General features: G+C 37.2%; 1 protein-coding gene across 2 annotated transcripts in view; it reads left to right on the top strand.

Moving 5' to 3' along the window:
• Positions 1-27,211, top strand: part of LOC138711713 (cholesterol transporter ABCA5-like) — a 314,480-nt gene that overhangs the window by 232,284 nt on the left and 54,985 nt on the right. The window contains exons 11-19 of one of the 2 annotated variants that reach the window (XM_069842866.1): positions 2,258-2,334; positions 4,370-4,535; positions 5,533-5,674; positions 11,318-11,432; positions 13,176-13,325; positions 13,779-13,868; positions 19,788-19,927; positions 21,296-21,527; positions 25,529-25,634. In XM_069842866.1, the coding sequence (XP_069698967.1) occupies positions 2,258-2,334; positions 4,370-4,535; positions 5,533-5,674; positions 11,318-11,432; positions 13,176-13,325; positions 13,779-13,868; positions 19,788-19,927; positions 21,296-21,527; positions 25,529-25,634 (1,218 nt within the window). Of the gene's footprint in view, positions 1-2,257; positions 2,335-4,369; positions 4,536-5,532; positions 5,675-11,317; positions 11,433-13,175; positions 13,326-13,778; positions 13,869-19,787; positions 19,928-21,295; positions 21,528-25,528; positions 25,722-27,211 lie in introns of both variants that reach the window. The other variant, XM_069842865.1, reaches the window with a different exon arrangement.

The raw sequence follows: 27,211 nt of genomic DNA, 5'->3' as shown, positions 1-27,211 counted from the left end.
ATTTTTTTCATTCTTCCTAGCGTGCTGCCTTGATGTACGCATATTTTCACGTTCATTGCACCTCCGTTTCACTGCGCCTTGATTACCTGGCTTTGCTCGATTTCAGTCCAAAACTCTGGTTTGTCACAATTCTTTTCACAGTATTCGAGAACGTACACTTTATCATTGATTTTCAATTTATCTGATGCCTCAGACTAAGTCAGATCTTCCCTCTAGTTCACTTTTACACTTCACACGTCTTAGTTTGCACTTCCTTGTTTCTTTAACTATCACATAACTCGCTGAATATTTATACAAATTTCATCTATTTCCTCGCACATCTTTTTTAGTTCCCTCTCAAAACCATCCGCGATTGCTGAAATTTGACCCTCTCTGCACTCGTTGTCAGTTGTATTCTCGACTTCTTTCTTCTCTTCCCCGCAGTCCCTTTCGTAACTTGCACTCGGACCTGCACTCGCCAAGACTCCTTTCTTTATATTCTCCGTATTCCCCTTCGATGATTCTCCTATTATTGCCAACCCTGGACTCCTCTCCTTCTCTTTCCTTCTTCTTACCTCTATTATCCGCTCACATGATTCATAGCCATCAGTAGCTCCCCCTTCTTCACTAGACTCATTCATCATTACACAACTTAAACCTTTCTTTATCATTCGCATATTTCTTTACTGCTGTAGCCTTTATGCCACTCAATTTTACAGATTGTTTACCTCATTACCCACTTTTGACTTACACCATTTCTGCTGTAAACGGTTCATTTATTCTGTATGCCATGTTGTAATTTAATTTCTTGAATGAGGTTACAATCTTGTGTGTGTTTTTGTTTTCGTATGTTAGTAATGTATTTTTTGTGTTCTTTTGCTTGTGTGTATTCTTATGTTTTTTTGTGATTATGTTTTGTCTTACGTATTATGTTGGGGTTGTATCTGTTTTCTTGTGCTATGTATTTGATTGTGTTTAGCTCTTCTTTGTAATCCTGTTGTAATCAAATATTTCTTAACATGACTCTCTGATGATTGTTCCCCCATGTTGGACTTGAGTGGGATTCGTTTGTTTGGTGTATGACTGGGACAAACCTCATTGGAATTCCCTGTAATAATAATAATAACAGCCATATTGTTTTGATATCTATTGTCCAGGAAGTTCATTTAGTAACTTACCGGTACATGATTAATAACTAGATTATGGAGTCGAATATAATGGGAAGCTCTGTAAAACTTCTCTTGGAGTAGAAATAGGATCCGATTTTCTCTCGTGTGTTACGGTACATGTAATAATTAATTGTTTGCAGATTTAGTATTAAACTTTTAAATTTGGACGGAATTCCATGAAGTGTGAGAAGAGTTTGTAAATAATCATGTCCTTTTTGGATAGGATTTAAAGTGATGTGTCTGAAGATAGGGGGTGCAATTCTAAATTCTAAAGTGGGTGAAGGGATGGAGCAGAAAATTCAATCAGTAATTGTTTTAAATTTTCCTCACGAAAACTAAATCGACGTGTTTTTCCTCAAAATCATGTCCCTTGCACATCTAAAATTATTCAAGATGGGAAGTTTTTTCTTACAAGTGATCGGATGTTTATGTGCATATACATGGTGAATATTCAGGTACTGGTATGTGGTGAGCAAATGTGTCGTAGGTATTGTAAATGTATGTGCTTGCATGTGTAACTTAATATGTGTGCGTGTTATACACGCTTGGATGTGTGTGTGTTCATGTTTGTGAGTATAACATACTACTGTCTACCATGTTAGCCGTACATTGTTGTGGGAATTCCGTTTTCTGACGCCTGTAAAGTGGAAATCTACATTTGTACAGCATAAGGAGAGGCTAGGATGTTACCTAGGTGAATTCTTTATGTGGGTGGAAACTGTCAGTAAATTTTGGTCCGAGGTCCATTCATTCGTGATCTGGTCATATCCAGTAGACATATAACATAGGTTCATCACGTGTTTTTTCTTCTAAAGGAAGTTGATTTACGAATGTTTATCGTTCTTTGAAATTCTATTAGGGTGCGTGTTTACTTCGAAACTAATTGCAGCCTTGATGATTGTCATGGAGAATGAGCGGAAGGATACAATTAAGGATGGTATTAAATAAACAAATTCCATAGAAATCTAAGATTTAATTGAATGATAAACGCACACGAAAGAATTCAAACTTTCGTTCATTCACTTTCCATTTACCACTGACACTTATTTAAATGCATAATAAACTCTGCATGTTGCACATTTATGTGTTTTCTTTGTTTTTCTTTTCAGGCGAACATGGCACAAAGAGAACTCCATGGTTTTGTTTCACGCCCGGTTTTTGGTGCTCCAAGAAATCTGCACCACGAGTAAGTTAAGTTATTCCACAGGAAAATTTATTATTTAGTAATTACGAGAGATCGACAAATACACAATTGAATGTCGCATTTTCATTTATTATTATTATTATTATTATTATTATTATTATATAATAATAATAATAATATTATAATTGTTGTTGTTATGCATTGTCACGTATGTGTTACCAGTATTGATGTCCAGAAATTTAAGAGTGTCTTACTGTATTTTTAGGTGTGATGACTTGTCTCTTTGTGATGTAACACCCTCTATCATTGTGTTTAATATACGTAATAATAAATTGAATTCGAACAAAGCAGATGATTAGAGGAGTCTCTTTGATATTCTCTCTTTTTATTTGAATTAAATTGATAATGTTGGTTTCCATACCATTTTGTAGTTTGATTACTGTTTGTGAGGTTTGCATCACTACATGCATTATTGTTCTACATAATATAACAGTATTTTCTTCCTCGAGTATGAGATTTTTATACTATGAAATTCAGTGTGAGATGAAAGGAAAGAAATAAAAATACGGTACATTATTATTTTACATTGTTTTGGCCAATGTGAAAAGAAATATATACTAGTACATTTTATTTTAAATAATATATACAATCTAACGGAAGACTAATATGGTTACATGTTTATAAATGGAAGAGAAGGAATATAAAAGAATAAACCGAAAATATTAGTACTGTATATGTTATTTTGGCAGATGGACTAAATCAATATAAAAATACTTATATAAATTACGATTTTTTAATCAAAATTAAATCACAAACAATACTGTATTACACTTTTAAATTTTTTCTACTTTTGTGAAGGCAAAAAAAAAAGCTCTGTGTTTTGGAACTTTATCATTAAAATGCAGAATATATTGTATTGTATTGTATTTATTAACATTCCATGGTATTCATACATTGCTTCACAGCTAGAATATGGAACAAGTCAAAAAACTTAATACTATTATAAAGTCTTAATTTATAGTCACAGTCTAGATGAAATATATACAGACGAGATTTACAATATAGTCTACTAGTACAACACATAGTTTTAGTATCAATTTCATGAAGCGTTATTGAATGTCATGAATTCACCTACAGAATAGAAGGCGTTAGAAATTAGGTACTTCTTTAATTTGGCCCTAAATAATCTTATGTTTTGAGTTTCATTTTTTATATCGATAGGGAGGCTATTAAAAATTTTTACTGCCATATAACGCACTCCTTTTTGATAGCACGATAGACTTGCCGATGGAGTATGAAAGTAATTTTTTTTACATGTATTTATGCTATGAACTGTTGAATTAGTTACAGACTTTTCACGATTACATACGAGGAAGATTATTAATGAAAAGATATACTGACAAGCCGTGGGCATTATTTGTAGTTTTCTGAAAATAGTCCTACACGATTCCCTAGATTTGGCACGTACTATTATTCTAATTACTCTTTTTTGTAATATAAATATATTGTTACTATCTGTGGAATTTCCCCAGAATATTTATATATATATAAAAAAAACGTCAGACTTCTATTGCTGCAGAGTCACATGACAGGATATTCATTTCATGAGCGGGTGACAAGATTTTCATGTTTGTTCGCGGCAATCTGGTGGACAAAGGGCCTTTCAATTTAACAGCACTCAGACTGAGGGAAGCCGAATAATCAAACCTTCTATGCATTATATCGTTGAGTTATGAAGATAAGATTAGTAGTGTCTCAAACTAGGGTTCAAACTACAGTCGCGTTTTGCTACTCGACTTCTAAAAATGCAACAAACTTTGAATGGAAATGTGCGCAAATGCGACACCACATTGAACTTCAGAAACGAAGATGGAGAAAATGAAATCAGAGATGTGTTTGAACTAATCTGAATTTAATTCGTTCATTTCTTCTCCTTTCCGTTTTGCTACAGAGGGAAGCATAATTGGAATCATGTAAATTGGCTGTGAGAATAAATTATTGAAGCTTAGCATATACATGTTTCTGGGTACTCTAAAGCAATGTTCATATGTAACGATCTTGTACTTTTTTTCGACAGATACCATCTGTAAATGGTGAGTCGGGTTCATTCAATGCTGGTGAAGAACTGAACCGAGATGTAGAACCTGTGGCACGGGAGATGAAGGGTCGAGAAGCTATAAAAATTGTGGATCTTTACAAGACATTCCATGCTTGCAGGAAACCTGAGGTTAAGGCAGTTAATGGTGGGTTGAATGTAGTTCATTCGAGCAAGTTTGATAATTATGACTATAGTCAAAACACGCTACAAAGAACACATTAAAGCTATAACCAGAGGACACAATACATCTACATACGCCGATCACATAACCAATACTAACCATACATACAATAACATAAATACGGACATGGAAATCCTACACACACAACCCAAGAACCAAAAACTCAACACACTAGAACAATACGAAATATACAAACACACTAAAACACACCCCGATCAAATCCTCAACACACAGATCAATTTCAGTACACACACACTATTTGACTCCACTCTTCAACACCTTCCAACAATAAAACACACCCTTTTAACAGGCAGAGAAGTTCGAGATGACGCCGCGATCTAGTAGGCTCTGATGATGGTGCGTGAAGCACTGAAACAGCTGTAAGCCGGACAAATATTACATATTTAACACGAGTAAGTCCACTAGTTCATCAATTAATTATAGTCAAAACATTATGTTCTTTGTTGACTTCAGGGAAAAGTTAATTAACTATAAATAATCTCAAGGGAAAAATTGTTCTGGGGCCGGGTATCGATCCCGGGACCCTTTGCTTAGCGCATGAATGCTCTACTGACTGAGCTCCCCAGGATACCCGGCCCAAGAACAATTTTTCCCTTGAAATTATTCAAGCCTGCTTCACAGGGAGCTTCTACCTGAAAGCCAGATTTGTATAAATAATCGTTTTTGCTTTCAATGACATGAGTATTGATGGCTAGGTCTTAAATGCCTGTGAATCGTTAATTTTGCGAAGTAGATCATCTACGACTATGTGTCAATTGTCTGAAGAAATTTTCTGTAATTGTACCATATTGATATGGCAGGTAATAATTTCTGTACAAACATTTTTGGACACAGTCAGTCAATATCACTTAATTTGTCACTTTATTTTCTGTAAGAAAAATATATGTAGTTTAGTGATATCCTTATATCTAATACATATACCAATACTAAATTGTTTCAGGTATTAACTTGACAATATATGAAGGCCAAATTACGGCAATTCTTGGCCATAATGGGGCAGGGAAGACAACTTTGTTCAACATTTTAACTGGTCTTACTGCACCTTCTGCTGGAACGGCATTTGTTTTTGGTTATGATATCAGGTAAATATATATTTTACTTCATATGTAACATTTAGAAGTACCGGTAATAGATTTTATATATTATTATATATATGTAATTTGAACTGGTAATGGAAATTACGGGAAAACGGCTGGACGGATTTTAATAAATGACCCCTCATTTTGAAGCTTGGAACTCTAAGTTTTTCGGAAAAGTAGTAGTTTTCAGTGAAATGTCAATTTTTAAACATAATTTTCCTATTTTCCAAAATCCATCTGTCGTCAGTAACTAGCTAATAACATTCACGGCCAACTTGATATACCCTTTGCTTTTTTGTAAAGGAGAAGCGAAGAGAGCATCAAGTCGACTGTGTTGCATTTCAGAATAAAACAAAACACATACTACAGTAAACAATATTACACGAAGGCCATGATCTGCAAGAATGCTGACATATTTAAAGCTCATATTAAATTGGTTATTAAAAACTTAACTTACTAAAAATAATTTACAGGTTCGATTCTGTGTTGTGTAATTTTCTGGGTACAGCTGTGTATTGGATATTAAAAACTACAAAACTTCTAGTGGTTTGATGACATTATTACCATTAGAAATGAAATATTGTTGTAGTTAATGCCATGATGTGGCTATTTTTAATTAATTAATCATATTACTGCTATATTGATGATATGAAAGTGAAACGTTTTGGGGTTATATAAGTAGATGTAAAGAATAACTTAAATTAGATTTTGATTTCTATATTTTACACGAGTGGCGGCTATATAGTATATATAGTATATGTTACTAAAAGGTATAAAACTTATGTAAGATACCGGTAATAATATTATTAAAAATCAAATATTTTTATAATTATTAATCAAGTGGGGTTGGGTCTTTTTCATATATTTAATGGCGGTGTGGTGTAGATATTTATATGCGTGGTTCTCTTCAGTATTGGCTCGAGAGAGAGTATCTTTCATTGTTATGAAAGCAAATAACTTTCAGAATGTCTGATATTCTTCATTGAAATTAAATCTGAAAAATGTTTATCTGAACGTCTAATGAACTTAGTTTGCAGCATTTGCTGCACAAGCCACTAGTATACGAGGCCTGTCTAAAAAGTATCCGACCTTTAGCCAGAAAAAAATATTTCAAATACCTGACGGGGTTGGGACCCTAATCCCCTTCAAAGTAGGCCCCTTGTGCTTGCACACACTTAGCCCACCGATCCTTCCACTGCCGGAAACACCTCTGGAAGTCTTCTTTTGGAATGGTGTTCAGCTCCGTCGTCGCGTTCTACATTATCTCTTCTCTACTCTCAAAATGGGATCTTTCAGTGGTGTCTTCAATTTTGGAAACAACCAAAAGTCGCAAGGAGCCAGGTCTGGAGAGTAGGGAGGTTGGCGAACAGTTGTAATTCCATGTTTGGCCAAGAAAGTGTGGATCAATTGGGATGAATGTGCGGGGGCGTTGTCGTGATGCAAGTGCCAGTTGTTCGCCGTCCACATGTCTGGTCTTTTGCGCCGAACTGCATCACGGAGTCGCCGGACAACATCGTGATAGTACTCCTTTGTCACCGTTTGTCCTTCCGGTGCGTATTCGTGATGCACAATTCCACGGACATCAAAGAAAACAGTCAGCATCACCTTGATTTTGCTTCGCACCTGCCGCGCTTTCTTCGGCCTTGGAGACTCGGGATGCTTCCATTGCGACGACTGTCTTTTTGTTTCTGGGTCGTACCCGTACACCCATGACTCATCTCCAGTTATCACGGTGTTCAGAAACCCAGGATCAGTGTTGGTGGTGTCCAGAAGGTCCTGTGCAACGTCACGACAGAGGTCTTTTTGTTCCGGGGACAACAACTTGGGCACGAATTTCGCAGCCATTCGGTTCATGTTCAAATCATCACGCAGAATTGCACGTGCAGAATCTTTACTCACTCCAACCTCTTCGGCAATCTCCCGCACGGTCAAACGACGATCTGCCATCACCAAATTTCGCACCCTCTCAACAACAGCTGCACTCCGAGCAGTTTGGGCCTGCCACAACGCTGCTCACTCTCCGCTGATGTGCAGCCATCTTTGAATCGGTTGAACCACTCCTTAATTTGTGTTACACCCATCGCATCTTCCCCAAACACCTGCTGAATCTTACGAATTGTTTGACTTTGAGAATCACCAAGCTTTTGACAAAATTTGATGCAGTATCTTTGCTCAATTCGTTCAGTCATCTTGCGAGAAAACTAAATCCGACAAACACTTAGAACAGCACCTTACTTGGCGACCACCAGCCAGTGACTGGCACAAGCGAATGCGTTGAAAAAATTCAAGCATGCGCATTACGGTTACTCCTTCCACCGTGCACAGTGGCGCCGCCTTAGAATCACTACTTTGCGCGGGAAAATTTAAGGTCGGATACTTTTTAGACAGGCCTCGTATATGTAAAACTGGCATTATATGGTTTCTACATATGTATATGAGGTGTGTTCAGAAAGTAGGTGTAATGTTTGCGCATATCTCTCACACATCATCGAAACCGCCCCTTTACACTAGTGCATTGACTTGCTTTGTATATTGGCAAGTCACAGATGACATTTATTTTGGCGAAAGTTTTATTATGTTTACATTTTTTCCTTTTGCTTTAAAAATGTTTAAAATAATTGAGCACCCCACCGAATGTAAAATGCAATCTGTAATTCGTTTTTGAATGCTAAGAATGTGCACCAAATGGAAATGGAATCTACCACCTGACATGTAAAGTGTACCGGTAGTGTAGAACCCTGATTATCCGTCACCCTATTAACCGATTGGCGGATTATCTGACTGTCTATTTCTCGCTCTTTTTTTTTTCTTCTTCAGAAATAAATAACTTATATGAAGATCTGTTTTGTACATCATATTAGTAGGTTCTACATATGTTCTTGCTAGAGAGAGTTATTAAAGCCTTTATCGTTACACAGCATTGTCTACTGTTCAAATTGCCCTTCTATAATATAACTTGTATATAAAATGTCTTCCACGGGTGTTGACAGAAAACGTGTTGTGTTAGTATCGAAAAGAAAATGGAAATAATTGAATGGTTTGAGAAAGAGAAACTGTGGCTCATCTCGCATCAGAATACGAGATTGGAGTTACAACTGCGTGATTTAATAAAATAAAAACAAGGATAAAGTGTTAAAAAGTATGTAAACCTACAACATGAGACCTTCTTTATTCCTATCTTTCCTGAGACAGTCATTACAAAGGGCTTCCTTGTCCCTTAAAAACCCGTCGTTGACAACCAGTCTTAAATTGGTGAACTTCTGATCCACCACATGGGCTATTCCATATGATATCGATCAGTAAAAAACCTCGCATTTTTTTTAATACTCTAATTTTTTTCCCTATTTATACAAGGTACTGAGGAGAGTGCATTTTCAAAAATATACTATCGAAAGTTAAACGGTTTTCGTATTATTGAGCGACAAATTTAGCGTATTTTATAAAAACAAGCCTCTTTCAGCGCTCAGAACTCTGGAACCATTTACAGCAGAACATTGAACGAGAGCTCATTTTGAAGCTGACATTTGGTAGGTTATGTTAAGGAGTAATCCTTATTTTTATTGTATACAGAGAAACAGATAATCTGATTTTACTTACTTTTAAGCTTTTTGCTAATTTGTAAAAATGTAAAAAAATATTGAGAAAAAACCTTGCATTATTAAGAGGGATTCGGCATTGTTTGCTTAGTGGTATGGCAATAAGTTTCGGGGGTATTAAATAGATTATTTTCACACACCTGGACTTGAACGGCGCAGTACCGCACGCACTGGTCGAGAACTGAAGATAAGCAAGCGTTGGGCGTCATTTTACTCCTGTGTTTATGAAAACCTGTGATAAAGCTAGCCCAGCTATGCGCTACTAGACGAAACTCACGTGTTTGTCTCCTGGCCTTGCTTCCTCGGCTAGCTCCCGCCTCACAGACAGCTGGTTAGCTCACGCGCGTACTATTTATTTTCTTTATTTGATATTTTCAATACTTTCGTATCAACATACCACCAGTAAAAAATATGTGTTTATTTGTACTTTCAATGCGGAATCTAACCATATATTTTAAAAAATATTTTTTCGTGGGCAAAGGCGTCTTAATGAAGAAAAATCTAAATTTTTCCATTTCCATAAAAAGTGAGTAAAACTGTTTACATGTCAATATAAACTTTAACTTCTCAGCATCAAAATAAACCATGATTTTGGTCATTCGGTGAAAGGGTTTCGGAGCCACAACAGTTTAAAGTTGCTAATTTTATGAAAATACGATAAATTTAAATATCACAGTTGTCTACGGACAGAAAAAGCTTCAGTGTATTTAAAAATTGCAAGGTCAATTTTCTCTTTATTTCGGTCGATTTGAGATGGAATAGCCCACATAGAGAGTTAAATACGAGACCATGGCGGAAATTACAAAATCTTTCATGGTATGGATTATCCTATTTTTTCATTTAACTGTTCAGTCCATCCCCTTCATTACCACGGATAATAGCGGTTCTACTGTATAGTGAAAATACATTGGCTGATTAGGCATAATTGGGAAATGAATTCGGATGTTTAAGGACGAGAGAACGATCATGGTGAATTGCAAAGTGAATGACACTCGTACTTTGACACACAAAATCGAAAAGACGAGAGAGTCTATGAGGATAGACAGTTCACAAACCCTACTCTTTCCTATCAAATTATCTATAGTTAGATAAAACAAAGCGGGAATAGAAAAGTTCAGTGGAGTAAAATGTAATAATAGAGATGTATAATTCTTCTTTAATTAGGTATCAATTTATACTTACTTACTGGCTTTTAAGGAACCCGAAGGTTCATTGCTGCACTCACATAAGCCCGCCATTGGTCCCTAATTTGAGCAAGATTAATCCATTCTATATCATCATATCCCACCTCCCTCAAGTCCATTTTAATATTATCTTCCCACTTACGTCTCGGCCTCCCTGAAGGTCTTTTTTCGTTCGCCCTCCCAACTAACACTCTATATGCATTTCTGGATTCGCCCATACGTGCTACATGTCCTGCCCATCTCAAACGTCTGAATTTTATGTTCCTAATTATGTCAGGTGAAGAATACAATGCGTACAGCTCTGCGTTGTGTAACTTTCTCCATTCTCCTGTAACTTCATCCCTCTTAGCCCCAAATATTTTCCTAAGCACCTTATTCTCAAACACCCTTAATCTCTGTTCCTCTTTGAAAGTGAGAGTCCAAGTCTCACAACCATACAGAACAACCGGTAATATAACTGTTTTATAAATTCTAACTTTAAGATTTTTTGACAGAAGACTGGATGATAAAAGCTTCTCAACCGAATAATAACACGCATTTGTCATATTTATTCTGCTTTTAATTTCCTCCCGAGTGTCATTTATATTTGTTGCTATTGCTCCAAGATATTTGAATTTTTCCACCTCTTCGAAAGATAAATCTCCAATTTTTATAGTTCCATTTCGTACAATATTCTGGTCACGAGACATAATCATATAATTAGTTTTTTCAGGATTGACTTCCAAACCTATTGCTTTACTTGCTTCCAGTAAAATTTCCGTGTTTCCGTAATCGTTTGTGGATTTTCTCCTAGCATATTCACGTCAGGTATCAATTTATATGAAGTAAATTTTCTGTTATGTCTTCTTCTCCATTGTTATTCTCAGGGACCCAAATGACATGCATACAATTCGTCGTATGACTGGCGTGTGCCCGCAGCATGACATCCTGTTTGATCTCCTGACTCCTCGTGAGCACCTTGAGTTCTTTGCTGCTGTTCGGGTAAGTCTTGTCTACACTCAGCATTTTGGTATCTTAAAATATAGTAGTGTTATCTGGACAGGTTGCAGGTTTGCACGACCAGCAGTTAAGTGAAAACATAGCGATATAAATTCCCTTTGATTCCTGGTTACTCCTTTAAGCTCCATGAAATATATTTATATTATATATTTTATATTATTATGATGTACCGAAGTACATATGATATTTCCATGCAGATATTCTGCGTCATCATACGATGAAAGAGGAGTGGAACGGAGAAAAATTCTCTCTGGCACCAGGACTTCAACCCGGGTTTTCAGCTCTAAGTGCTGATACTTTATCCACTAAGCCACACCGGATTCCCATCCCGGTGTCGGATCGAATCCTCTCAGTTTAAGTTCCAGCTCTTGGGTTCCCTCTGGTGGCCTACCCTCTGCACTACGTCATAGATGTAGCACGTAGAGCTGAAAACCTGGGTTCAAGTCCCGGTGACAGAGAGAATTTTTCTCTGTTCCACTACTCTTTCATTGTATGATGACGCAGAATATCTGTACAGAAATATCATATGTACTTCGGTACATCATAATAATATATGTTACGCGAAAATTACTTAGTGATTTAAGACGGCGCTCATTCCTTCGAATCCCGGCCAATTAGGCACTCATAACGAGTGCACCTCAGCACATGTGTGGACATTGTCCTACTGTCATAGCCTACATCTATTCTCAATATTTTCAGAGTTACACTGATTTGAAGTTGTTTGTAAAATACCATTTTTTAAGGGTAAAAGAATATTACTGATACATAATAAACTATTCAGGAGTATAATTTCTTTAATTGGCTAGTATTTTGAAAGTGAAAATATGTTGCTGATTCCATAATTGCTTCGTACAGAATTTTTTTTCAATTTTTAGCTACAAAATTACATTCCCTTTTCTTGCCTATTTCAGCTGCTTAAAATGATTTTTTGCCTGACTATTTCAAGGATTATTAGACTAGACGGCAGTTCGGAAGGCAGTCGGCTGCTATATGCACCGTAGCATTTCTTGTATGTGACGTCACAAGCTTGTACAGCAGAACCGATCGGAATCAGTCAAGTTCGTTTGTTCACGTGCGAGTGAATATATTAAATAAGTAAAACTAACATTTACTGTGTGTGTGTAAGATAAATAAATAGAAGAAGAGACTGTAAAAATACAAGTATTGCACAGGCAGGCGCGGAAAATAGTGTTTAAGGTGGATAATTATTTTAAAAACGTTGACGAGCACAACGCTGCCAGCCATCTTGATGCTGGCTGCAACGTTGCCAAAGCGCAAGAAACGACTGCAGAAGCATGTGTTGTGGGATTGAGAACCGTGCAAAGAATATTGTTAGTGAAGGAAACAGGGTTTGTTTGGTGTCATGCTTACAGTAATCAACGGCTAAGGTCATTATTGTCTTTTGATAGTTTAAATTCTCTCCTGCGCTATTTGTATTGCACGTGCACGTGAAGTACGATGTGGCAATGTTGTACGCTGCCTTGCTCTCTCTATCTGTCTCTCTCGACGCAAACGCTAGCAGACTACCGCCTTCCGAATTGCCGTCGACTCTAGTGCTTAAACTTCCTGTCTATACTAATGAGTATTTTTTCTCATATTATGTGCCTGTCTCATTTACCATGAAGTTTCCATTAAATTATATAAGTTACTTACTACTTATCTAATGTGTTTAATTAATAAGAACTCCTAAAGGTGTACATAATTGTTTTTTTTTGTCTCTTTCAGGGAATTCCTTCATCCCTGATTGAATTTGAAGTTTCGAAAACTTTACGTGATATTGACTTAGTTGATAAAGCAAACACTTTCGCTAAACATTTAAGTGGTGGTCAGAAACGAAAACTTTCAGTTGGTATTGCAGTAATTGGAGATCCCAAGGTATGAAGCTACATTAGTTAGTAACTGTTAACCATTGGTGAAGAAATCTTTTTTGTGGGATTTCTGTAATTAAGATTTTACTTACTGTAATTTCAAGCCAGATATACAAAAACCAACTTTCGTTAATTAATATTATATGAGGTGTCCCAAAAACCTCTATACATAGGGAATATCACTTCAAAATAGAAATGTCAAATTTTTTTGGGCCTAGTAGCCTGTTCCAGTATCTTTGCTCATCCAGAATTCTAAGACGACAATCTTGGCTCAGTTTCCTTGTTGTTTGCTACCGGTACTTTAAATTTGGTAACTATTCCTCTTCATTTTTCCAACATGTAGTCTCCATATATTCTTGTACTGACGGATTTTTTTCGATGGAAGTTTTGATTTTAAGTTACATAGAACAGGTATATTAATATTGTTACCACCTGATAGTAAGATGCGTGTAAATTACAGATCATTATCTTGGATGAACCAACAGCTGGTGTTGATCCATATTCTCGGAGACACATGTGGTCCGTCCTACAAAACAGAAGACATGGAAAGGTATTTTAAGGACAAATAATTATTCTTAATGAAACTTATAACATAATTTTCGGTTTTTACCTTTAAAGTAAAATTTGTCTTGTGAGATGTGGTATAAATGTCTCAACAAAAAGAAATAACGTTTGGGAAAGTAGCAATACCATACATTGTTATATTTACCTGAAAACCTTGCTTCATTCAATAAAAATATGTAAAAACGATATACTGAACTGACATTATGCACATCTCATGTTTGCCAATATTGTACAGAGCTATTATTATCATACTTACTTACTTACTTACAAATGGCTTTTAAGGAACCCGAAGGTTCATTGCCGCCCTCACATAAGCCCGCCATCGGTCCCTATCCTGTGCAAGATTAAGCCAGTCTCTATCATCATATCCCACCTCCCTCAAATCCATTTTAATATTATCCTCCCATCTACGTCTCGGCCTCCCTAAAGGTCTTTTTCCCTCCGGTCTCCCAACTAACACTCTATATGCATTTCTGGATTCGCCCATACGTGCTACATGCCCTGCCCATCTCAAACGTCTGGATTTCAAGTTCCTAATTATGTCAGGTGAAGAATACAATGTGTGCAGTTCTGTGTTGTGTAACTTTCTCCATTCTCCTGTAACTTCATCCCGCTTAGCCCCAAATATTTTCCTAAGCACCTTATTCTCAACCACCCTTAACCTATGTTCCTCTCTCAGAGTGAGAGTCCAAGTTTCACAGCCATATAGAACAACCGGTAATATAACTGTTTTATAAATTCTAACTTTCAGATTTTTGGACAGCAGACTGGATGATAAGAGCTTCTCAACCGAATAATAACACGCATTTCCCATATTTATTCTGCGTTTAATTTCCTCCCGAGTGTCATTTATATTTGTTACTGTTGCTCCAAGATATTTGAATTTTTCCACCTCTTCGAAGGATAAATCTCCAATATTTATATTTCCATTTCGTACAATATTCCCGTCACGAGACATAATCATATACTTTGTCTTTCCGGGATTTACTTCCAAACCGATCGCTTTACTTGCTTCAAGTAAAATTTCCGTGTTTTCCCTAACCGTTTGTGTATTTTCTCCTAACATATTCACGTCATCCGCATAGACAAGAAGCTGATGTAGCCCGTTCAATTCCAAACCCTGCCTGTTATCCTGAACTTTCCTAATGGCATATTCTATAGCGAAGTTAAAAAGTAAAGGTGATAGTGCATCTCCCTGCTTTAGCCCGCAGTGAATTGGAAAAGGATCAGATAGAAACTGACCTATACGGACTCTGCTGTATGTTTCACTGAGACACATTTTAATTAATCGAACTAGTTTCTTGGGAATACCAAATTCAATAAGAATATCATATAATACTTCCCTCTTAACCGAGTCATATGCCTTTTTGAAATCTATGAATAACTGATGTACTGTACCCTTATACTCCCATTTTTTCTCCATTATCTGCCGAATACAAAAAATCTGATCAATAGTCGATCTATTACGCCGAAAACCGCACTGATGATCCCCAATAATTTCATCTACGTACGGAGTTAATCTCCTCAAAAGAATATTGGACAAAATTTTGTACGACGTCAACAGAAGTGATATTCCTCGAAAGTTACCACAGTTGGTTTTGTCCCCCTTTTTAAAAATAGGTACAATTATGGACTCCTTCCATTGATCTGGTACAATTTCCTTTTCCCAAATAGCAAGTACAAGTTTATAAATTTCGCTATATAATGCACTTCCACCCTCTTGTATTAATTCTGCTGGAATCTGATCGATACCTGGAGACTTGTACTTTTTCAGATTTTCTATCGCAATTTCGACTTCTGAAAGCGTGGGTTCGGGTATAAATGGCTCAGCAGTTTGTATTTCAATTTCGTCCCGATCATTTCTATTTGGCCTATGTACATTTAGTAGTTGCGCAAAATAGTTTTTCCATCTGTTTAGGATTGATGGAGAGTCTGCAAGCAAGTCACCATTCTCATCCTTGATCACATTTACCCTTGGCTGATATCCGTTCTTAAATTCCTTTATACCCTTATATAAATCTCGAATGTTTTTATTCTTACTATTTGTTTCTACCTCATTCAGTTTTTCCTTCAAGTAACCTCTCTTTTTATTCCTAAGTGTACGACTTGCTTCCCGTCTTTCATTGAAATAATTATCTCTCTTCTCCTCAACTGGATCCTGTAAGAATTTCAATTTTGCCTGTTTCCTTCTTTCTACTACCATGCAACAATCTTCATCAAACCACGGTTTCTTTTTCTTAGTTTCATAATAACCTATGCTCTGCTCAGCTGCAATTTTGATACTATCTCTGATATTTTCCCACACGCTATTAACATCTAATTCTTTCTCAACTTCGTCGGAACTTTCTAAAGTGGCAAACCTATTCGAAATTTCGACCTGATAATTTTGCTTAGCTTCCTCGTCCTTTAATTTCAAAATATTGAATTTAGTAATATTAACTTGTTGCTCTACTCGCTTGGCTACTGATAATCTTTCTCTTAATTCTCCAATCACCAAATAATGGTCAGAATTACAGTCTGCACCCCTGAAAGTTCGAATATCTACTATACTAGTATGTCTCCGTTTATCTATCAAGATGTGATCAATTTGGTTGTGTGTCAATCCATCTGGAGAAGTCCAAGTATATTTATGTATATCCTTATGGGGGAATGTTGTACTTTTGACAATTAAATTTTTCGATGTGGCAAAGTTGACTAATCTAACTCCATTGTCACTACTAATTGCGTGTAGGCTCTCTTTTCCAATAGTTGGTCTAAAAATCTCCTCCCGTCCTACTTTAGCGTTGAAATCCCCCAATAAAATTTTCATGTGATATCTAGGGAACTGATCAAAAGTATGTTCCAATTCTTCATAGAAGCTATCCTTTATATAGTCGTCTTTCTCTTCTGTAGGGGCGTGAGCATTTATAACCATGATGTCGCACCATCTACCCTTAAGTACTAAATATGATAACCTGTCACTGATAAATTCGACCTTTTTTACTGCTGATTTTATTCTTTTATGTACAAAGAATCCTGTTCCTAATTGGTGATTATTGTTTCCTTCCCCATAATACAACAAGTAATCTCCTATTTGTGATATGCCATTCCCATCTAACCTAACCTCTTGTACTCCCACAAAGTCTATTCTATATCTAGCTAGTTCTTTTGCTACTAATGTTACCCCTCCTGTTCTATAAAGACTAGTTACGTTCCAAGTGCCAAATCTCAAAACCTTATTCCTTTGCTGTGGTCGTGCCAGAGAATCAGTCCTATTCCGAGGCTTACTGTAGGAATTCGTAACAAGCTGTTTTTTACGGTGATGGGTTGTTAGCCCTTCGCCCAACCCCCAAGCTGGAGGACCACCCCTTATCGGCTGTCCACGACTGCTTATTCAATATATTCGCAGCTACCCTCCATATCTGGAGGCCGTCTCCTCTATCCGCAACCTGAGGACGCGCCATGCCGTGGTGATAGGGACCCACCATACATGGGCTATTATTATCATACATCCAAAAAAAAAAAAAGCGGCCGGCTGGTTGGCTATGTCCTGCGTGGTTTCCACAAAGAGCATAACCATTTTTCCTGCGCTTCTCCAATATATAACAGTACTAACAATAAATGTTCAATAATTTGGACTCATCATGCTCACAGTCGTTGCAGAAAATGGCCCCCGTTTGCCACCACACACAACTGACATCTTCTGATAACCGAATGAACAACACTGAAGTTTCACATCATTGATAGCTTGGATTTCTTCTCGTATATAATCTTTTAGTTCATCTATAGAATGAGGATTTTTCCTATAAACCCTACCTTTTAGTAAATACCTTACTATAATAATACCGTACAGCTAGCAGTTTTGCGTGCGAATGACGCTGGTGCTGCTACCTACCTGCCGGTGTGGAGATACTCGCGAAACAAGCTGTAATCAACTGCAGTGTATATTGTTGCTGGGCTAGTTAATAGTTTTATTAATTAGTGCTGTGTTAAAATGTCAGGGTGTATATGTGCTGTTTATAATTGTAACAATTGCAGCATTACAAATTGCTCCAAATCATACTTTAGATTTCCGACAGTTCATAAAATGTGAGTCAACAACATTCTTTATTAGGCCTAATGCCTTTGTCTCTGTGTTGATAGAACAATAAAAATTATCTTTTTTATTTAGGCCTAATAAATGAATAAAAGTTAAAATATATCGGAAATCTTAAGGTTTTAGCAAATTAAGTTTTATTGTTGTCTACATGCCATTACTAATAATTATTACAAGCATCAGAATACTACCATTTTTATTTTTGCAGTTGTCAGCAATGGGTATATAAAGCATTAATGTAAATTCATTCTTAATGTCAGAACTGATTTTGTCTGACTAAAGCAAAGAAAAAATATGTAACAATTAATAATTACGAAAAGTAATACGAAGTATGCAGTATTCTCATAATATGCAGCTTTGATATAAGATAATTTTACATTAAATACTATTCAACATTTCTTAAGTGTTTGATATATAATTCCACATTAGTAACTCACGTTTTAAACAACAGTCCGAATCCCGTTATGTTAATATTTGTATATGTGGACGTAATTCCATTCCTCTCCGCTAGATGTCAGGTCCGCGATATTTCGCACTCACGCCAATGCTACTAGTATACAGCTGTCCGGTATTATTATAGTAGGGTATTTGCTTTTAGTGTTCCCCATAAATAGAAGTCATAGGGTGTTATATCTGGGGTTCATGGAGGCCACTGATTATTCTTGATTAGTTTAGTACAGAAAATACGCCTCAATTCCCTCATTGACACTGCAACTGCATGAGCAGTGGCGGAATCTTCTTGGAAATAAACTGACAACCGTTCCGCATAAGAACACTACGTTTTTTGCTTGATGTTTTATTCTTCACTGTGCCTGTTTCTTTAAATCCTTTATCGAGTCATCCAATTATTTTAGCAGAAGGCGCAGGTCTGTTTGGAAACTTTATTCGAAATTTTCGTCTTGTTTTTGCACACGACCTTCTGCCTTTTAAGTACCGGTACGTATTGTACATATACATACTTTCACACAGTGAAAATTTGTTGCTAGGCAATAACTAAACACACAATAATCACTAAACTTTATACACTAACGTTGTACACTTGAAGAATCGAGAGTTTCATTACACGACTTTTGAGCATACTGAATGCCCTATGGCTACTCGAGCTCGATTGCAAGGGAGAATCGGTTAATATGTGGCGAAAACCACGCAGGGCATGGCCAGCCAGCAGCTCTTTTCTGGAACGTATGACAATAACAGCTTTTTATTTGATATCGACTTTTTATTATACATTATTTTCCACAAATACTTCTTTCAGTGTTCATGACTATAGATTTTCTATAGTGTTTTTGTTAAAAGAATAATTTGTACTGAATTTTCACTTGAATCGGTAAATAATTGTAGATTTTTACTCTGAGGCAAAATACACATAATAACTATTCTATTGTTATAAGTTTTGAATCATATTGCATGTCTAGGATCTTGGGTATATCAGTAGGCCATGGACTATTGTTGAGTTTCTGTTTCTATGTTGAAACATGGAGGAACATTTCTTTTGTCTATTATGATTAAAAATAATGTCTTTTCACACTTAACTACTGGTAATCTATTTCACAGTAAATCTTTGAAGTCATACCCAGTAGATTAGCACAAATTATAATTTGCAAGGATTGGTCTTACACTCTCCATCTTCAGGATAAATGTTTATATTATTTGTTGGCTTCGATGTTTAATTGATTTTTATTATGATTATCTACAAATGCTTGGTTAAATTCAAATGGAATTCCTGGTAAGAGGAAAACTTGTTTTATTTAAAATACTTATATTTTTAATTGTTGTTTGTTCACAGTGTTGTAAATGTCTTGGATTTTTTGATACAAGAATTAATTTCAGGTAATTCTGCTTACGACGCATTTCATGGATGAAGCAGATATATTAGCTGATCGAAAGGCTGTTGTTTCGAAAGGCCGTCTTCGGTGTTGTGGTTCTTCGCTCTTCCTTAAAAATAAGTTTGGCATTGGCTACCACCTAACGTGAGTATTTTTACTTTATTTTTCTTATAGATCGGACAAAATTTCTTAAAAATATGCTGGTTAGATCATATTTATAAATTATATGCACAGCCTAGTATATACAGTCACGAAGCTTGAGTTGTGAGGGTGCTAGGAACAATAGACTGTGCCAGTACTATTTCGCATTGTCTGTAATGAGACAATATTAGCGATCCTAGTGGTTAGCAACTATCTATGGATGCATATTTACTATGTATTGACCTTCGTGACTGTATATACAGTGAAACTTCCCTTAACGGACACTTCCCAATAGCGGACTCCTCTCAATAGCGGACATTTTAAAATTCCCCTGCAAAATAACATTGGCCCTTACAATAAAATTCTTCCAAATAGCGGACATTCTCAATAACGGACGCGGACACTGAAATGTATCTCCCAACAACAATTAAAACTTCCAAATAACGGACAGCGTGAAAGAAAAAAAAAAAAAGAAAAAGACTGTTGTAATTCTAACGGAATTCTTTGCAACAATCATTATCGTGCGTTTGAACGTTCTTGTACTTTATTGAAGGTAAGCAGCACAGTTGTTAGTTCTGATACTGTACGTGAGCAGTCCGTACTTTCTTAGTTTGAGTGTTCGGAAGTACAGTCACATTAAAAATGTCACAAAAACGTAAACGTTTGTCACTAGAAGAGAAAGTGGATATTGTAAAGCATAGTGAGAAGGAGAAATTAAGTGTCCGTGAGCTGGCCACAAAGTTTAATGTGGGAAAAAATTAGGTTAGTGAAATTTTGAAAGACAAGGATGTTATTTTAAAGTCAGCAATTATTCTAGATTTCTTTGTGTAAGGTGAAGTGATACAGTGACTGATGTTTATTTCATTTACAAAACATTTACTGGTACGATTTCTCTCTGGATGAATACTGTAAACAATCTCACTGTCTGATGTACTGTAAAATATAGTGTTGAATATGTATGAGAAATTTTAATGCACTGTATACACACTAACGATTTTCTAAATAGCGGACACTTCTCAATAACGGACATTTAATTTTTCCCCGGCGGTGTCTGCTATTGGGAAGTTTCACTGTACTAGACTATGTTATATGCATATGCATTTTCTGTAAGAATGCAATCTTTGCCTATGAAGCAGAACTGACTAAACAGATCTTCACTTTAGAGATGTTAATGTAATGACATCTGGATATAAAATTATGAACTAAACCTTGGTCAATTTTTTAGAGGTGTAGCTTGATTTATTGAAACTCTCGTAAAGTATATTGTTAGAATTAGTTACTCTGTTCTCAGATTATTTCAAATGAATAAAAGATATAACGTACTGTCACACAAATGTGAACGAGCCAAAAAATATTATGTTCTCTTTATAGACTCGTGCTGGAAGGTGCGGCCAGAGAGCATGCCATCACGCGTCTTGTAACTAGTCACGTATCAAAAGCAGAGAAGGCTCGACGACATGGGAGAGAGCTGAGTTTCATATTGCCACATAACGCTGTGGATAACTTCGCACCACTCTTTTCAGCTATAGAGCAAGAGATCAACACTAGAGCCAGTCGCCTGGGCATAAGCAGTTATGGTGTTTCCATGACAACGCTTGAAGAGGTGAATAATAATAATAATAATAATAATAATAATAATAATAATAATAATAATAATACACAGGTTGTAACTTTAATAATGGCAACTATTTATTTATTACGAATATACAAGTGATACATCTGTGAAACTTCTACAGTCCTTCAATGTAGTAACCAGCATTGTCTACAACTCGTTACCAGCGATGTGGAAGTCGTAGTATCCCTGTAGCAGCTCCTGTTCTTTTGATGTTTCTGATAGAGCGCCCTACTGCCTGCAGAATATCGGGAACAGTCCGGAATCGAATGTCTCGAAGTGGTTCCTTCATCTTTGGGATTAAGTCATAATCACAGGGGCTTAAGTCCGGTGAATGTGGTGGATGGAAAAGCACTTCCCACCCCCAGCGACGGTACAAATCAGCTACAGACTGTGTCGTGTGTGCCCCTGCGTTATCCTGCAAAATGATGGGAGGGTTCTGCAAAACGTGTGGGCGCTTTCTTCGCAACGCTGGTCTCAGATTATGCTAAAAAATGACGGAAATACTGTGCATTAACATTCAGCCAAGATCGCTGTTCCTGCTTTGTAAACATGGCGAAACAACCGTTTAGAGCTGTAACTAACAGGAGACCAACTTCACCTCTCTACAGCGTATGAGTTGTGAGTCGGACGGAAGAGTCCTTTTAGGGGGAAGGAGGGCAGACATAGACTAGCATGTGGTAGAAGTGACAACAATTAACTCCGTCTCGTTTCGCTTTTACAGCAGTGTTGCCACTATTAAAGTTACACCCCACGTATTAATAATATAAGAGCCCCTTCAGAGAAGGCTGCTGCTTGTGAATAATGCATATAAATGAGGACCTTTGTTCGTAGTAGTAAAATGTATTCGTACATCATAATTAGTAACCAAGCAAAAAAAGCATTTAAATGGAAGGACATATTCCAACATATGCTGTAGCAAGATTTTCAAACGAAAGCTAGTTTTATTTGTGTGCAGAGGGTTCAATTTAAGGAGGATCTGCCATAAACAGCTACCATAGTTATGTTAAGGTGCGTACACACTACAAAAAACACATTAAAGCAATAACCAGAGGACACAATATATCTACATATGCCGATCACATAACCAATGCTAACCATACATACGAGGGGGATCCAGGAAATAACGACCGTTTTGTTGTAATAATTAAAAAAAAAAATGTATTTGGAAAAACAAAGTCTGTTACATAACTGAAGCTTCCTTTACTTCTCTACATAATCACCACCTACATTTAAACATTTGTCGATCTGTTCACTAGCTTTAGAATTCCCGTGTTATACTCTTCTGCCGCCAGTTCATTAAGCCAGGTGTTCACTGTCTTCTTCAACTCTTCATCACTTCCAAAACGCGTACCACCCAGAAAGTCTTTCAGCTTAAGTGAAAAGGTGAAAATCGCTAGGAGCAAGGTCTGGACTATAGGGCGGATGATCAAAGATTTCCCAACCGAATTGATCCCGCAATTCTCGAGTTGAAGCAGCAGTGTGCGGGCGGGCGTTGTCGTGAAGAAGCACAACTCCTCTCGAAAGCGTTCCTCGCCTCTTGTTTTGGATGGCTCGCCGTAGTTTTCGTAAAGTCTCATAATAACGATTTCCATTGATCGTAGTGCCTTTTGGCATGAAATCCAGCAAAAGAACACCTTTGCGATCAGTAGCCATGACTTTTTGTGTTGAGAGAGTCTGTTTGAATTTTCTCGGTTTCTTGGGTGATGAGGGATGATGCCACTGACATGATTGGCGCTTGGTCTCTGGGGCGTTGTGAGACACCCAGGTCTCATCACCAGTCACAATTTGATCAAGAAAGGCGTCTCCATCTGTGTGATATCGCATCAAGAATGTCAATGCTGAGGCCATTCTCTGAGTTTTGTTTGGTCACTCAGTTGCCGTGGAACCCATCGTGCACAGATTTTGTGGTAGCCAAAATGTTGCGACACAATTTCACCAAGCAAAAAACGAGAAATGTCAGGAAAGGCAATATGCAATTCGTCGAGTGATGTGCGCCTGTCTTGCAAGATTCTGTCGTTCACTTTAGTCTTCAGGTCTTCTGTGATGAGTGATGGGCATCCGGGTCGAGTTTCATCGTGGACATTTGTTCGCCCATTGTTGAACATTTCGCACCATTTTATCACATTTCTTTCATTCATTACAGTATCACCATACACTTCTTTCAATTGCCGGTAAATTTCTGCAGGTTTCAAATGTCGGGCATTCAAAAATCGAATCACACTCCTCACCTCACAGTCGGCGGGATTATCAATCACGTCATTCATTTTGAAGTAACAAAAAATGCACAATGGCGACTTGTTGCAACCAGTACTCACAACATTATGAGAACACATGTTAAGGAAGCCAGTTGACCTTCAAACAAGGAAGGGGAGTCAGCTGCGCGGCGGATATGCGCGAACGGTAGTTATTTCCTGGATCCCCCTCGTACAATAACATAAATGCAGACATAGAAATCCTACACATACAACCCAAGAACCAAAAACTCAACACACTAGAACAATATGAAATATACAGACACACTAAAACACACCCCGATCAAATTCTCAACACACACATCAATTTGAGCACACACACACACTATTTGACTCCATCTTTCAACACCTTTCAACAATCAAACGCACCCACACAACAGGCAGCGAAGTTCGAGATGACGCTGAGATCTAGTAGGCTCTGAGGATGGTGTGATGAAGCACCGAAACAGCTGTAAGCCGCACAAACTTACATAATTAACACGAGTAAGTCCGCTAGTTAATCAATTACTTAGATTTATTAAATCTACATGCTTAGACTTCAACAAACAAAATTTGATAATACAATGTCAAGGGAAAAAATGGAACTCTCTGCATCATAATCCACAGTTAATTCCCGATTTACCACGAAAATCGTCTGTAGCTGCATTTAGATTGGCAACAGGCCATGACTGTTTGGCCAAACACCTGCATAGAATTGGAATATATCAGTCCCCTAACTGCCCATTGTGCAACTCAAACCAAGAAATGGATTCAGAACATCTCAAAATCTGTGCTTCAGTGGCTGGTTATGATAATATCTTCGAAAAATATTGGAGTGCAAGAGGTCAAATGACTTTATTGTCGAACGCCTGGTATTAGAAAACAACACACAACAACAACAATATAATTTCAAATATGTTGTTGTTTTATAATGCCAGGCATTTGACAATAAAGTCATTTGACCTCTTGCACTCCAATATTTTTCAAAGATAGAAAATGGTAAGTTGTAGCCGATTTAAGTGAACACCATATTTTAACGTTTTGGTGGCTACTTCATCCACACACAACCCCCAGAATGTCTGGAGGACCACACCTGCAGTTGGTCGACGGGTCCATTGGACCTAGCTGGGAGATCTTGTTGATCACCAGCTTTCCCTCCTTAAGCCACTGGAGGACGATTTTAGTGCCATAGCAGGTCAGCACTAGGAACAGAAAAGTAGAAAGAGGAGGAAGGAAAGGGAAATGAACCCCTAGGCCTCGAATGCTCTAATGCCGTCGGGGTTGAAGAAAGTAAGAGTTCAGTCAGAGGACTGGATAGGAAAGGGTAAAGAGAGAATTAGGTATTGAATAGAGAAAAATTATACCAAATTCGGTTATTAACTCGTCAAGCTGACCAGTGCTAATTGATGAGTAGCCCCTCCCTTTAGTTCAGCTTGTAAAATATAAACAGACAAATATTATATTAGCTAACATTAACTCCATACATACGAGTACATTCCTCATGTCTCTACAACCTTCTTGCATGGAAACATGCCTTTGAGAAAAAAAATGTAGGTTACAACCTTTTTGCCCGCAGCTATTCAAGTATAAAATAGGAAACTATATTTTTAAAAAACTTCGACAGCTATTTTTATTCATATTACTATTAAAACATATCAGTTTTATCTAAAATACCTACTTGTCACATGCTATTTAGTGTTTAGGCTACTTTAGTAAACAAGTTAGATAACTTTGCTGTGATGCTGTTAATTGTCGCAGGTGTTCCTTCACTTGGAACGTGATGAGGAGACTGATGGAACAATGGACAACCTGTCGAAGAAGATGGTGCGTAACCGTGCGTTGAGCCGCTCTCTATCACTTCAGAGTAAGAGCACTTCATACCAGAGTCTGCAGAATGAGGGTGCTGTCATCACGACTACTACGGGGCCTACGGGAGATGTGCCAGGGAAAGGTAGAGGCAGGTTTCATGCCCACAATAAATTCTGTTCAGTGTTTGATGTCTCCCATCTGTGGTGTTTCATAGGCATCAATGAGAAAATTATTGGGTTTCATGGGAGGGTTATTTTCAAAATAAAATGGCACAACCCCCTCCCCATCATTAGTATGCGTCTGCCAACCTTTAAAATTTAATGTATCTCAGTTGAATTTGTGACACATTATTTCAAATCTGTTTAAGAAATTTGTATAGCAGTGCGTATTTAGTCAAGCAACTGTTTTTCTATCTAGCTTTCTTACTGTCGGCTTGTCTCTCTACTGCTTAGCCATTCATCTGCCTGTATGTCTATCTGTCCATCTGTCTGTCTTGTCTGACTGCCTCTATGCTGTCTGTCTTTCTTATGTGTGTATAAATAGGGACCTGAAAATTTCGCATTTCCGAAATTCGCGATTTTTTTAATTATTAGGTAGAAAGTATTTTGCTTCATCTGTAAGGTGATTTAGCATGATTTTCTAGCAGAATTGAAAGTGCAAAAAAATTCAAATTTCCCATCAAATTGCGAAATCACGAGAAAAATGCTATTTAATAGTGATTTATCAGTAAAATGCTATTTTTCAAGTGAAAAGCTCATTATACAGGGTGTTTCCGGGCTAGTGTTGCAAACTTTCAGGGATGATGGGGAAGGGCACATGTATCAATCTGAGATAAGGAACCCTGGTGCGGAAATGACTGAGTCGAAAGTTACAAGCAAAAATAGTTGTGTGAAAATGAAATAATTTTATTCCTCTGTACACCTTATTTATGTGTATTTATCTGTACATCTTACACATATATATTCATCTGACGTTGTTTACGTTGTCTACTTACAGTATTCCATTCAGTGCGCTGTCTGAGGGGTGGGGACAGGAAACTACACTAAAGCAATGCAGATAGCGTAATGTGTAACGGACATGGTCGGTCCTGATATGCACGTCTGTAGACAGCAGTGTATGTGTACAAGTTGCAGTGTCCAGTCGGTTAGTCATAGTGAAATGGAGAAGTATACAAGAGCGGAATATGTAGACCTGATTTTCGAATACGGATGAGCCAATGGGAACAGTAGACAAGCTCACAGATTGTATCGGGCCAAGTACCCATGTAGGAGACATCCTACCCATACCATCTTTCCACGACTGTTCCAAAAGCTAAGAGAAGGAGGGCACGTGGTGCCAAATCACAATTCCATTTCCACACAAATATTTTTGCTTATAACTTTCGACTCAGTCATTTCCGTACCAGGGTTCCTTATCTCAAATTGATACCTGTGCCCTTCCCCGTCATCCCTGAAAGTTTGTAACATCAGTCCGGAAACACCCTGTGTGTATTGTGTATATATATAAGTCTATTGAATTAAGCTACATGCATAGATTTATTTTCCAAAGCTGCTCAGTCAGCAAAGAATAAACTGTCAATTTTGAAGAAAAAGGATCCTGGCCAAAAGAACTTTGAGGCTATAGTGAAGACCT

This window comes from Periplaneta americana, chromosome 13 (genome assembly GCF_040183065.1).
Source record: "Periplaneta americana isolate PAMFEO1 chromosome 13, P.americana_PAMFEO1_priV1, whole genome shotgun sequence".
NCBI classification, from domain to species: domain Eukaryota; kingdom Metazoa; phylum Arthropoda; class Insecta; order Blattodea; family Blattidae; genus Periplaneta; species Periplaneta americana.
Note: the sequence above shows the minus strand (reverse complement) of the source record. Positions and strands in the feature narration are given on the sequence as shown.